At 38.7% G+C, this 12,150-nt stretch overlaps 1 protein-coding gene across 1 annotated transcript in view; it reads right to left on the minus strand.

Annotated features, from left to right (window-relative positions):
- Window positions 1-12,150, minus strand: part of CATSPERB (cation channel sperm associated auxiliary subunit beta) — a gene marked incomplete at both ends in the record, with an annotated part of 130,255 nt that overhangs the window by 95,530 nt on the left and 22,575 nt on the right. The window contains one exon of the mRNA XM_079699198.1: window positions 6,851-6,946. Coding sequence (XP_079555324.1) covers window positions 6,851-6,946 — 96 coding nt within the window. The remainder of the gene's footprint in view (window positions 1-6,850; window positions 6,947-12,150) is intronic.

A 12,150-nucleotide genomic window follows, 5' to 3' on the forward strand; every position in this document is an offset into this window, starting at 1 on the left:
TCTGGTAGCATCTTTAGGATTCTCCATGTATAGTATCATGTCATCTGCAAACAGTGACAGTTTTGCTTCTTCTTTTCTGATCTGGATGCCTTTTATTTCTTTTTCTTCTCTGATTGCTGTGGCTAAAACTTCCAAAACTGTGTTGAATAAGAGTGGTGAGAGTAGGCAACCTTGTCTTGTTCCTGATCTTAGTGGAAATGGTTTCAGTTGTTCACCATTGAGGACAATGTTGGCTGTGGGTTTGTCATATATGGCCTTTATTATGTTGAGATAAGTTCCCTCTATGCTTACATTCTGGAGGGCTTTTATCATAAATGGGTGTTGAATTTTGTCAAAAGCTTTTTCTGCACCTATTGAGATAGTCATATGGTTTTTATCCTTCAGTTTGTTAATATGGTATACCACATTGATTGATTTGCATATACTGAAGAATCCTTGCATTCCGGGGATAAACCCCACTTGATCATGGTGTATGATCCTTTTAATGTGTTGTTGGATTCTGTTTGCTAGCATTTTGTTGAGGATTTTTGCATCTATATTCATCAGTGATATTGGCCTGTAGTTTTCTTTTTTTTGTGATATCTTTGTCTGGTTTTGGTATCAGGGTGATGGTGGCCTCGTAGAATGAGTTTGGGAGTGTTCCTTCCTCTGCTATATTTTGGAAGAGTTTGAGAAGTATAGGTGTTAGCTCTTCTCTAAATGTTTGATAGAATTCACCTGTGAATCCATCTGGTCCTGGGTTTTTGTTTGTTGGAAGATTTTTAATCACAGTTTCAATTTCAGTGATTGTGATTGGTCTGTTCATATTTTCTATTTCTTCCAGGTTCAGTCTCAGAAGGTTGTGGTTTTCTGAGAATTTGTCCATTTCTTCCAGGTTGTCCATTTTATTAGCAAATAGTTGCTTGTAGTAATCTCTTATGATCCTTTGTATTTCTGCAGTGTCAGTTGTTACTTCTCCTTTTTCATTTCTAATTCTGTTGATTTCAGTCTTCTGTTTTTTCTTGATGAGTCTGGCTAATGGTTTATGAATTTTGTTTAACTTCTCAAAGAACCAGATTTTAGTTTTATTGATCTTTGCTATCATTTCCTTCATTTCTTTTTCATTTATTTCTGATCTGATCTTTATGATTTCTTTCCTCTTGCTAACTTTGGGGTTTTTTTTTTGTTCTTTCTCTAATTGCTGTAGATGTAAGGTTAGGTTGCTTATTTAAGATTTTCCCTGTTTCTTGAGGTAGGATTGTATTGCTCTAAACTTCCCTCTTAGAACTGCTTTTGCTGCCTCCCATAGGTTTTCGGTTGTCATTGTCATTTGTTTCTAGGTATTTTTTTATTTCCTCTTTGATTTCTTCAGTGATCTCTTGGTTATTTAGTAGTGTACTGTTTAGCCTACACGTGTTTGTATTTTTTATAGATTTTTTCCTGTAATTGATATCTATTCTCATAGTGTTGTGGTCAGAAAAGATACTTGATATGGTTTCAATTTTCTTAAATTTACCAAGGCCTGATTTTTGACCCAAGATATAATCTATCCTGGAGAATGTTCTATGAGCACTTGAGAAGAAAGTGTATTCTATTGTTTTTGGATAGAATGTCCTACAAATATCAATTAAGTCCATCTTTTTTAATGTATCATTTAAAGCTTGTGTTTCCTTATTTATTTTCATTTTGGATGATCTGTCCATTGGTGAAAGTGGGGTGTTAATGTCCCCTTCTATGATTGTATTCCTATCATTTCCCCTTTTATGGCTGTCAGCATTTGCCTTATTTATTGAGGTGCTCCTATGTTGGGTGCATAAATATTGACAATTGTTATATCTTTTTCTTGGATTGATCTCTTGATCATTATGTAGTGTCCTTCTTTGTCTCTTGTAATAGTCTTTGTTTTAAAGTCTATTTTGTCTGATATGAGAATTGCTACTCTGTTTTTCTTTTGATTTCCATTTGCATGGAATATCTTTTTCTATCCCCTCACTTTCAGTCTGTATGTGTCCCTAGGTCTGAAGTGGGTCTCTTGTAGACAGCATATATATGCATCTTGTTTTTGTATGCATTCAGCCAGTCTACATCTTTTGGTTGGAGCATTTAATCCATTTACATTTAAGGTAGTTATCGATATGTATGTTCTTATTACCATTTTCTTAATTGTTTTGGGTTTGTCATTGTAGGTCTTTTCCTTTTCTTGTGTTTCCTGCCTAGAGAAGTTCCTTTAGCATGTGTTGTAAAGCTGGTTTGGTGATGCTGAATTCTTAGCTTTTGCTTGTCTGTAAAGGTTTTAATTTCTCTGTCTAATCTGAAGGAGTACCTTGCTGGGTAGAGTAATCTTAGTTGTAGGCTTTTCCCTTTCATCACTTTAAATATGTCCTGCCACTCCCTTTTGACTTGCAGCATTTCTGCTGAAAGATCAGCTGTTAACGTTATGGGGATTCTCTTGTATGTTATTTGTTGGTTTTCCCTTGCTGCTTTTAATATTTTTTCTTTGTATTTAATTTTCGATAGTTTGATTAATATGTGTCTTGGAGTGTTTCTCCTTGGATTTATCCTATATGGGATTCTCTGTGCTTCCTGGACTTGATTGACTATTTCCTTTCCCATATTAGGGAAGTTCTCAACTATAATCTCTTCAAATATTTTCTCAGTCCCTTTTTTTTCTCTTCTTCTGGGACCCCTATAATTCAAATGTTGGCACACTCAATGTTGTCCTAGAGGTCTCTGAGACTGTCCTCAATTCGTTTCATTCTTTTTTCTTTATACTGCTCTGTGGTAGTTATTTCCACTATTTTATCTTCCAGGTCACTTATCCATTCTTCTGTCTCAGTTATTCTGCTATTGATTCCTTCTAGAGAATTTTAAATTTCAGTTATTCTGTTGTTCATCATTGTTTGTTTGCTCTTTAGTTCTTCTAGGTCCTTGTTAAACATCTCTTGTATTTTCTCCATTCTATTTCCAAGAATTTGGATCATCTTTATTATCATTACTCTGAATTCTTTTTCAGGTAGACTATTTCCTCTTCATTTGTTTGGTCTGGTGGGTTTTTACCTTGCTCCTTCATTTGCTGTGTCTTTCTCTCTCTTCTCATTTTGCTTAACTTACTGTATTTGGGGTCTCCTTTTCGCAGGCTGCAGGTTTGTAGTTCCTGTTGTTTTTGGTGTCTGCCCCCGGTGGGTAAGGTTGGTTCAGTGGTTGTATAGGCTTTCTCAAGGAGGGGACTGGTGCCTGTATTCTGGTGGATGAGGTTGGATCTTGTCTTTCTGGTGGGCAGGACCAAGTCCAGTGATGCGATTTGGGGTGTCTGTGAACTTATTATGATTTTAGGCAGCCTCTATGCTAATGGGTGAAGTTGTGTTCCTGTGTTGCTAGTTGTTTGCCATAGGGTGTCCAGCACTGTAGCTTGCTGGTTATTGAGTAGAGCTGGGTCTTAGCATTGAGATGGAAATCTCTGGGAGAGCTTTAGCTGTTTGATATTGTGGGGCTGCAAGGTCTCTGGTGTACCAATGTCCTGAACTCGGCTCTCCCACCTAAGAGACTCAGGCCTGACACCCAGCCGGAGGACCAAGACCCTGTCAGCCACATGGCACAGAAGAAAAGGTAGAAAAAAAAGAGACAGACAGAAAGAAAGAAAAATAAAATGAAGTTATTAGGATAAAAAATATTGTTAAAAGTAAAAAAATTAAAAAGTAATAAAAAAAAGAAAGAGAGAGCAACCAAACCAAAAAACTAATCCACCAGTGATAACAAGTGCTAAAAACTATACAAAAACAAACAAACAACAACAACAACAAAAAACAGAGAACCCTCGGAGAAATGGTAAAAGCAAAGCTATACGGACAAAAGTCACACAAAGAAGCATACACATCCACACTCAGAAAAAGAGAAAAAGGAAAAAAATATATATATATACATATAAAAGGAAGAGAGCAACCAAATCAATGCACAAATCTACCAATGATAATAAGCTCTAAATACTAAACTAATTTAAACATAAAGCCAGAAACAAATTAGATGAAGAAAGCAAACCCCAAGTCTACAGTTTCTCCCAAAGTCCACTGCCTCAATTTTGGGATGATTCGTTGTCTATTCAGGTATTCCACAGATGCAGGGTATATGAAGTTGTGGAGATTTAATGTGCTGCTCCTGTGGCTGCTGGGAGAAATTTCCTTTTGTCTTCTTTGTTCGCACAACTCCCAGGGTTCAGCTTTGGATTTGGCCCCGCCTCTGCCTGTAGGTCGTCTGCGGGCATCTGTTCCCCACCCAGATAGGACAGGGTTAAAATAGCAGCTGATTAGGGGGCTCGGCCCACTCAGGCTTGGGGGAGGGAGAGGTATGGAACGTGGGGCAACCCTGTGGTGGGAGAGGCTGGCATGACATTGTAACAGCCTGAGGCGTGCCGTGCGTTCTCCCAGGGAAGTTGTCCCTGGAACACGGGACCCTGGCAGTGATGGGCTGCACAGGCTCCTGGGAGGGGAGGTATGGATAGTGACATGTGCTTGTACACAGGCTTCTTGGTGGCTGCAGCAGCAGCCTTAGCATCTCATGCCCGTCTCTGGTGTCTGCACTGATAGTCACAGCTCGTGCCCGTCTCTGGAGCTCGTTTAGGCGGTGCTCTGAATCCCCTCTCCTCATGCACCCTGAAACAATGGTCTCTTGTCTCTTGGACAGGTCCAGAGTTTTTCCCAGACTCCCCGTCAGCTAGCTGTGGCACACTAACCCCCTTCAAGCTGTGTTCACTCAGCCAGCCCCAGTCCTCTCCCTGGGATCTGACCTCCGAAGCCCGAGCCTCAGCTCTCAGCCCCCACCTGCCCCAGCGGGTGAGCAGACAAGCCTCTCGGGCTGGTGAGTGCTGGTCAGCACCAAGCCTCTATGTGGGAATCTCTCTGCTTTGCCCTCTGCACCCCTGTTGCTGTACTCTCCTCCGTGGCTCCGAAGCTTCCCCACTGCCCATCCCCTGTCTCTGCCAGTGAAGGGGCTTCCTAGTGTGTGGAAACTTTTCCTCCTTCACAGCTCCCTCCCAGAGGTGCAAGTGTCATTCTTATTCTTTTGTCTCTGTTTTTCCTTTTTTTTTCTGCCCTACTCAGGTACGTGGGGAGTTTATTGCCTTTTGGGGAGTCTGAGGTCTTCTGCCAGTGTTCAGTAGATGTTCTGTAGGAGTTGTTCCACATGTAGATGTATTTTTGATGTATTTGTAGGGAGGAAGGTGATCTCCATATCTTACTCCTCCTCTGTCTTGAAGTTCCCCCACACCATTAGTATTTTGACAGTGATTGCATTGAATCTGTATATTGCTTTGGGCAGTATGGTCATTTTAACAATGTGAATTCTCGTGGTTTTTTTTTTAATCCATTCAGCCACTATGTTTTTATTGGAGCATTTAGTCCATTTGCATTTAAAGCAAAATTATTGATATGTATATACTTATTACCATTTTGTTCATTGTTTTCTAGTTTTGTTTTTTTTCTTTTTACTCTTCCTCTCTTCTTCTTTTGCTCTCTTCCCTTGTGCCTGATGACTATCTTTAGTATTATGTTTGGATTCATTTCTCTTTTTTGTTTATCCATCATAGGTTTTTGGTTTGTGGGTTCCATCAGGTTCATATATAACAACCTACGTACATGATTATTTACATAATAATATACATGATTATTTTAAGTTGATGATCTCTTAAGTGAGTCTGACCCAGACTCTTTTCAAATTACTGCCTCTGCACTGAGACTCAGAGCATGTGAGATTTGGTGTGTGCCCTTTCAGAGCAGAGTCTCTGTTTCTCACAGCTCTCTGGCTCTCCCACACACAAGCCCCACTAGCTATCAAAGCCAGATGTTCTGGGGGCTTGTCTTCCCAGTGCAGGACCCCTGGTCTAGGGCGCCTAATGTGAGGTTTGGACCCCTTGCTCCTTAGGGAGGACCTCTGCAAGTGTGATTATCCTCTCATTTGTGGGTTGCCAACCTGGGGATGTTGGTCTTGACTATACAGCCAAGATAGACTGTACAGTCTCTACCCCTCCCACTCATCATATTTTGGTTCCTTCTTTATTTGCTTAGCTGTGGGAAATCTTTTTTGCTAGTCTTCTGGTCATTCTCATAGATAGTTGCTCTGTAAATAGTTGTAATTTTGGTGTGCCTATGGAAGGAGGTGAGCTCAGGTCGTCCTACTTCATCATTTTGGCCCTGGATCATCATTATTTTCTTAAAGCTACCCAGGTGTTTCTTTCCATAAGATGAAATATTTATTTTTACTCTGGCTTCTAGATAGCACCATATCAAAGTGGGTGCAAAAGAATAAAAGTAATAAGGGAAGTTGAGGAAAATGAGAATAAATACAACCTCCACGATGGAGGTTTTTTTCTATGTACTATGGTTGACCCCAAAATTGGGCTATAGATCAGACAATTGAAAAAGAAAAGCCTAGTCAGTTATATTCCTCAGTGCCCATAACCTTAAAAAAAACAATTTTTTTATGAAGAAATACAAATGTTCTTACTAAGACTGAGCAAAACTTTTTGCTTGATGGTCCTCATAAAGTAGACTGTGATGCAGTAAACAATATCTTCTATAACATCTTTATAGAAGATGCAAAAACTAACTCTATAAAGCCATTGTTTATGATGACCCCCCAATATGGCTATAGAAAACATGTATTTCCTTATTTCTATAGCACTCTTTACAGAGCTCTATTAACAATTACCCATGTGTATTTAATTCTTTGCCTCATCAGATTGTAAGCCCTTCAAGAGTCATGATCATCACTTATTTATCTATCTCTAGCACTTAGCACAGAGTCTGGCATATCATAGCTTACAAGGTTTCTTGAAAGAATATTACAAATTTTCACTTCACTTTTATCTACTGGCATTTACCTCGAACACTATCCAATAGTGTTCCTTCAGTAGTATAAATATTTAATCCATGTTGCAAAGTGATCCTTACTAACCATTCTTCTACAGCTGCAATATCTGTTTGAAAACAAAAGGCAAACAATCAGCTATTTTTTTCTATGTCATGTTGGTGAAATTTAATACTATATGAACATTACCAACCACAATTACCTTTTATTTCCTAATCATTTTGATTGCATTTATATATGTTTTCCCAGCAAACATTTTGATGATAATATAAGGAAAAAAGAATTATGAAGTGATCTTACCAACACAGCAATGAACGCAGACAATAGTATTTTAGATCATAATTTTTCTCTAGAGCTCTTGTAGCTTGGTAAGAAGCAAATTGTGACACTTCAGGTGAAGTGGTATAATATTTTTTGAAAGTAGACCATGATTAATTAAAATATTTAGTATATCAGGAATTCCCTGGTGGTCCAGTGGTTAGGACTCTGTGCTTTCACTGCCCAGGGCACAGGTTCAATCCCTGGTCAGGGAACTAAGATCCCACAAACTGCGTGGCATGGCCAAAAATAAATAAAATAAAATAAATAGTATAAACCCTAGGGCAAACACCAAAAAATTTCTTTAAAGAATAATGAACCAATAGTTGAGACAAAACAGAATCATAAAAAATAATTAATATGGATGAAGAAAGAAAAAGAAAAGTAAAACAGAAGAGATAGAATAGAAAAAACCCTAATGCTAGATTTCAGTACAACCATACTAAAAATTGCATTAAATGTAAGTGGCCTAAAAATACTAATTAAAAGACAGATTTCCAGATTAGATGTGAAAATCAAGACTGAAAGATATGCTAACTCTAAGAAACCCACTTTAAATACAAAAGCATAACTGAGTTAAAAGTTAAAGAATGGGTTGGCCTGGGGAAGCCAAGGTGATGAACTCAGCCTGGGTGCTGCAGCAGTTGTACCCATAAGTCGAAGCTGAAACCAGGGTGTGCTCACGAAGAACATGCCTGACCCGAAGAGCTCAGCTGCACAAGCCCTCATGTCCATCCAGGCCTCTAGGTGGATCTGTGCACCACCCTGGAGGGGATATGGCTCTTCTAGTGGCTGCTTAAACAGCTAAACAAGTAGATCAAGTGCTATTTATGCTTCATGCTGTCACTGCTCTTTATTAAGCAATTCCTGGATTGGGGGAAAGATAATGGTGTGAGAAAATATCCTATATGTTTCTACAAAAAGGAGCTTCCTGCACAACTGGCCAATACAATGAGAGAAGTCAATCTTCTGATGGGTAACAACTGGCCTTCAGTGTGACTGATTCAAAGTTGGTATAGGCATAGCTTTCTTGAACTTCTGAAATATGAAAATAAGAGCCCTGAGAATCCACAGGTCTTGTATAACTTTCTACAAGTCTTGATAAAAATCACAAATAGAAACAACAATGTGGTTCCTATAATGGTACATGGAGTGATCGAATATAAGGGAAAGTATGGGTTTCATCAGCAGTAATAGCCAATATTTTCTGGATTGGTTTTATACCAACTGTATCTCTTTCCACATGCATATTAACTGGCACACACTTCTGTTTGGTGGTGATACTAATCCTGCTCATCCTAAACACACAGGAAATATTAATCCTACCTGTAATGTGGCTCATACAGTGAAAGATGTATATGAAGCAGCCAAGAGACTGTGTGAACTGTGTCAAGTGGTAGACCCAGAGCTGGAAGTTGAAGAGGTCAATACCAAAGCTCCAGGCAAACCTATTCAGGTAGTTTATGTGACCTCATATCTGTTTCATATGCTATTTAACAACTCAGTGAGAACAACAATAGAACTGCACCAAGAGTTACAGAAAAGAGGGCTATCTGGCTGTTAAAACCTTTTGGGTTAAGAAGACACATCCATTAGATCAGTGACTAAGGTGATGGTACCTATTCTGAAAAATAGCACCATAGTTATTCCACTGATCGAATGTTTATTTTCTCTATATCAGCTGGACATTTTCCATGGAGTCCTTCCTATAGCTACTCCTGTTCTTCCATTAAACTAGTAACTTGAGTAATTTTTCATTGTACCTTGCTGCAGTGTGGTTAGTGCCTGACATAGAAGAGCGCAGTCTCCCTATGGTTCTTGTAGCCTCATACCCTCCACCTCATTATTACAGAGTTGAGTGTCCACAGTCTCTTCAGGATTCTGAACTTCTTCCCCTTTCCAGACACAGCAGATACCTACTGTTGCTCTTTGTGACCAAGTATCATGCTTATCTCAGACTACCAATTAGGGCCCAAGGTATTTGGAAGTTAAAGACATCAGTTGAATCTACCTTGATAAGTCAGTATGCCAAGGTCCTTCCTCCCTTATATGCATCTCTCCTCCAATCTCTGGTTTAGATTTGTGCCTTCCTCCACCATTGTGAGGCATCTATACTTTTGTGTTAGATCGCACTCATTGATGTACTGATTTTACTTTAAATTTCACTTGTGTACTTCTATTCTGTTGCTTAATGTGTTCTAAAAGTTGTCTTGGGGAAAAAAGGTAAAAGAAAGAAAAAATATATCTTATGCAAACACTAATCAAAAGAAAAGTGTAATGGCTATATCAGTATCTGAAAAAGGAGACTTCAGATCAAGGTAATATCAAGAATAAAGAGGAAAAATACATATGATAAAGGGATCAATTCACTGAAAAGGTATGACAGCCCTAAATGTGCACACGCCTAACAGAGCTTCCAAATACATGAATCAAAAGCTGATAAAACTGGGGATTTCCCTGGCAGTCTAGTGGTTAGAATTCCGGGCTTTCACTGCAGTGGCCCAGGCTCAATACCTGGTCGGGGAAATGAGATCCCACAAGCCATGCAGCATGGCCAAAACAAACAAACAAACAAAAACCTAATAAAACTAAAAGGAGAAATAAACAAATCAACAATTAGAGTTGAATATTTCAACACTCCTCTCTAAGTAACTGAGTAATGAGTGAGGATATAGAAAAGCTGAATAACACTATCAACCAGCTGACCCAATCAACACTTATAGAGCACTCCAGTGAAAAACAGCAAAGTAAGTGTTTTTCAAGTGCACAGGGAAGATTCACCAAATAGGGCATAAAAACCGTCTTAACAAATGATCATATAAAATATGTTCTCAGAACATAATAGAATTAATCTAGAAAAATCAGTAACAGAAAGATATCTGGAAAATCCCCAGATATATGGACATTTTACAACACATTTCTAAATAACTACAGGTCAAAGAGAAAGTGGCATGGGGAATTAGAAAATATTTTGAAAGAAAATGAAAACATAAAAATTTATGAGATGCAGATAAAGCAGAGCTAAAGAGAAATATATAGTAGTAAAATATTTATATTAAAAAAGAAAGATCTCAAATCAATTATCTGAAGCAGGGATTAAAAGATAGTACTGGCCTTATAAAGTGTCAAATAGTAAATATTTGGGGTTTTGTGGGCCATATGGTCTCTGTCTCAACACTTCAACTCTGCCATGGTAGCCAACAGCAGCTACAGGAAACATAAATAAATGAGCACAGCTGTGTTCCAATAAAACTTATTTACAAAAACAGGCAGCAGACCAAATTTGGTCTGCAAACTGTAGTTTGCCACCCCCTGATCTAAAGGTCCCCAACTAAAGAAACTAGAAAAAAAGGAGCAAATGAATCCCAAAGGAAGTAGAAGGATGAAACAGTGAAATCAATGAACTGAAGAACAGAAAAACAATAATCACAATCAATGAAATCTAAAGGTGCTTCTTTGAAAGGATCAATAATGTTGATGAACTTCCGCCAGATGAATCAAGAAGGAAATAAAGATGCAAATATCAATAAGATGAAATAGGGCACATCACTATAGACCCTTTAAGATTAATAAAAGAATATCACAAAAACACCTAAGTTACAAATTCAACAATTTAGATGAAATGGACAAGTTCCTTGAAAGATACAAACTGCTGAAACTCACTTCAGAAAAAACAGAAAACTTGAATATTCCCATATCTATTAAGGAAATTGAATTTGTAGTTAAAATCCTTCCCACAAAGAAAACTCCACTGGTGAATCCCACCAAATATTTAGTGAAAAAAATGATACCAATTCTACAAAAGTTCTTCCATAATGTAGGAGGGAACTCTTCTCAACTCATATTTATGTATTTCCCTTTTTAGAAATGAGCTTTATTTCAATGCAATTTAGATCTAAAAGCCTACATACTTACTTTGTCCTCTGACCAGGTTTACCTACCAGTCAGGATTTCAAAAACCACAAGCAATCAAACACCTGTGAGATTCTGGGCAGCGCCCACCTTCGTTTCATTTTGGCAGTTAAACCAGGACTCCCTTTGAAAGAAGCTTCTGTGCAAAACGCCGTATTTCCTAGAATGAGGCTCATTGTTTTTCCACCTTGAATTCACCCACTTAAAAAACAGACCCAGAAACCCAAGCTTTTAGAACTCAGTCCCAATATCACCACATAAGTCACTTTCATTCTAGCAATTGTACAGCTAATAGCCCCCAAATTTCCTTTATTTAACAGAGGGCTTCAAGGCAAGGCAAAATTTCTCATAACACCTGTCTGCATCTGCCAACTGTTTTCCGTGGGAATCAGCAATACTTCACTCTTAAAGTCCTGAAGACGACCCCACCTGGCAAGCAGAGCCGGATCCCACCAGGGAGGAATGTAGACAAAGGGCACCTTGCTGGTCCCAACACTGCTGTCAGACCCAGAAACAATGAACTTGCTCCTTACTTATAAACACTGTCCAATAAAGAGGCTACCATGAAACTCCGAAGCTAAATTTTCTGCTCAGATTCCTGGATAAAAACGATTTTTAAAAATCTGTGTAATTCAGACCAAAAGATGATTATTTAAAAGAAAATCAAGAAATAGAAACAACTTTCTAGTAAAAGCTTGTTGGAAGACGGATTCCAATACGATAAAAACGATCTAGATAAGTCCTTTTGTCTATGGAGAATGCAGTGTTATCAGCCCCTTACACAAGCCCTCCTGATACTCCTTATAGACAGCATTTCAGTTCAGAAATCAAAGTGGAAATACCTTTGAAAGGAAAACAGTGATGTGGCTGGAAAACCATGTGCATCTTGGCAAATGTTTTCCCACCCACGACGAGCCTGGGTTTTCTGATAAGGTCACTGGCTTGGCTTTCCCGTCAAAAACACTCTTGAACTCATAGGGAACAGAGGAATGGAGACTTGGTGTCTGAGCGCGTGTCTTCCGGGTTCCATATCTGGGGCTCAAGAGCCAACAGCAGGATCCTGTGGGGCTCATGGAAGGTTCC

The sequence above is a fragment of the Hyperoodon ampullatus genome, assembly GCF_949752795.1.
Source record: "Hyperoodon ampullatus genome assembly, chromosome: 3".
NCBI lineage: Eukaryota > Metazoa > Chordata > Mammalia > Artiodactyla > Ziphiidae > Hyperoodon > Hyperoodon ampullatus.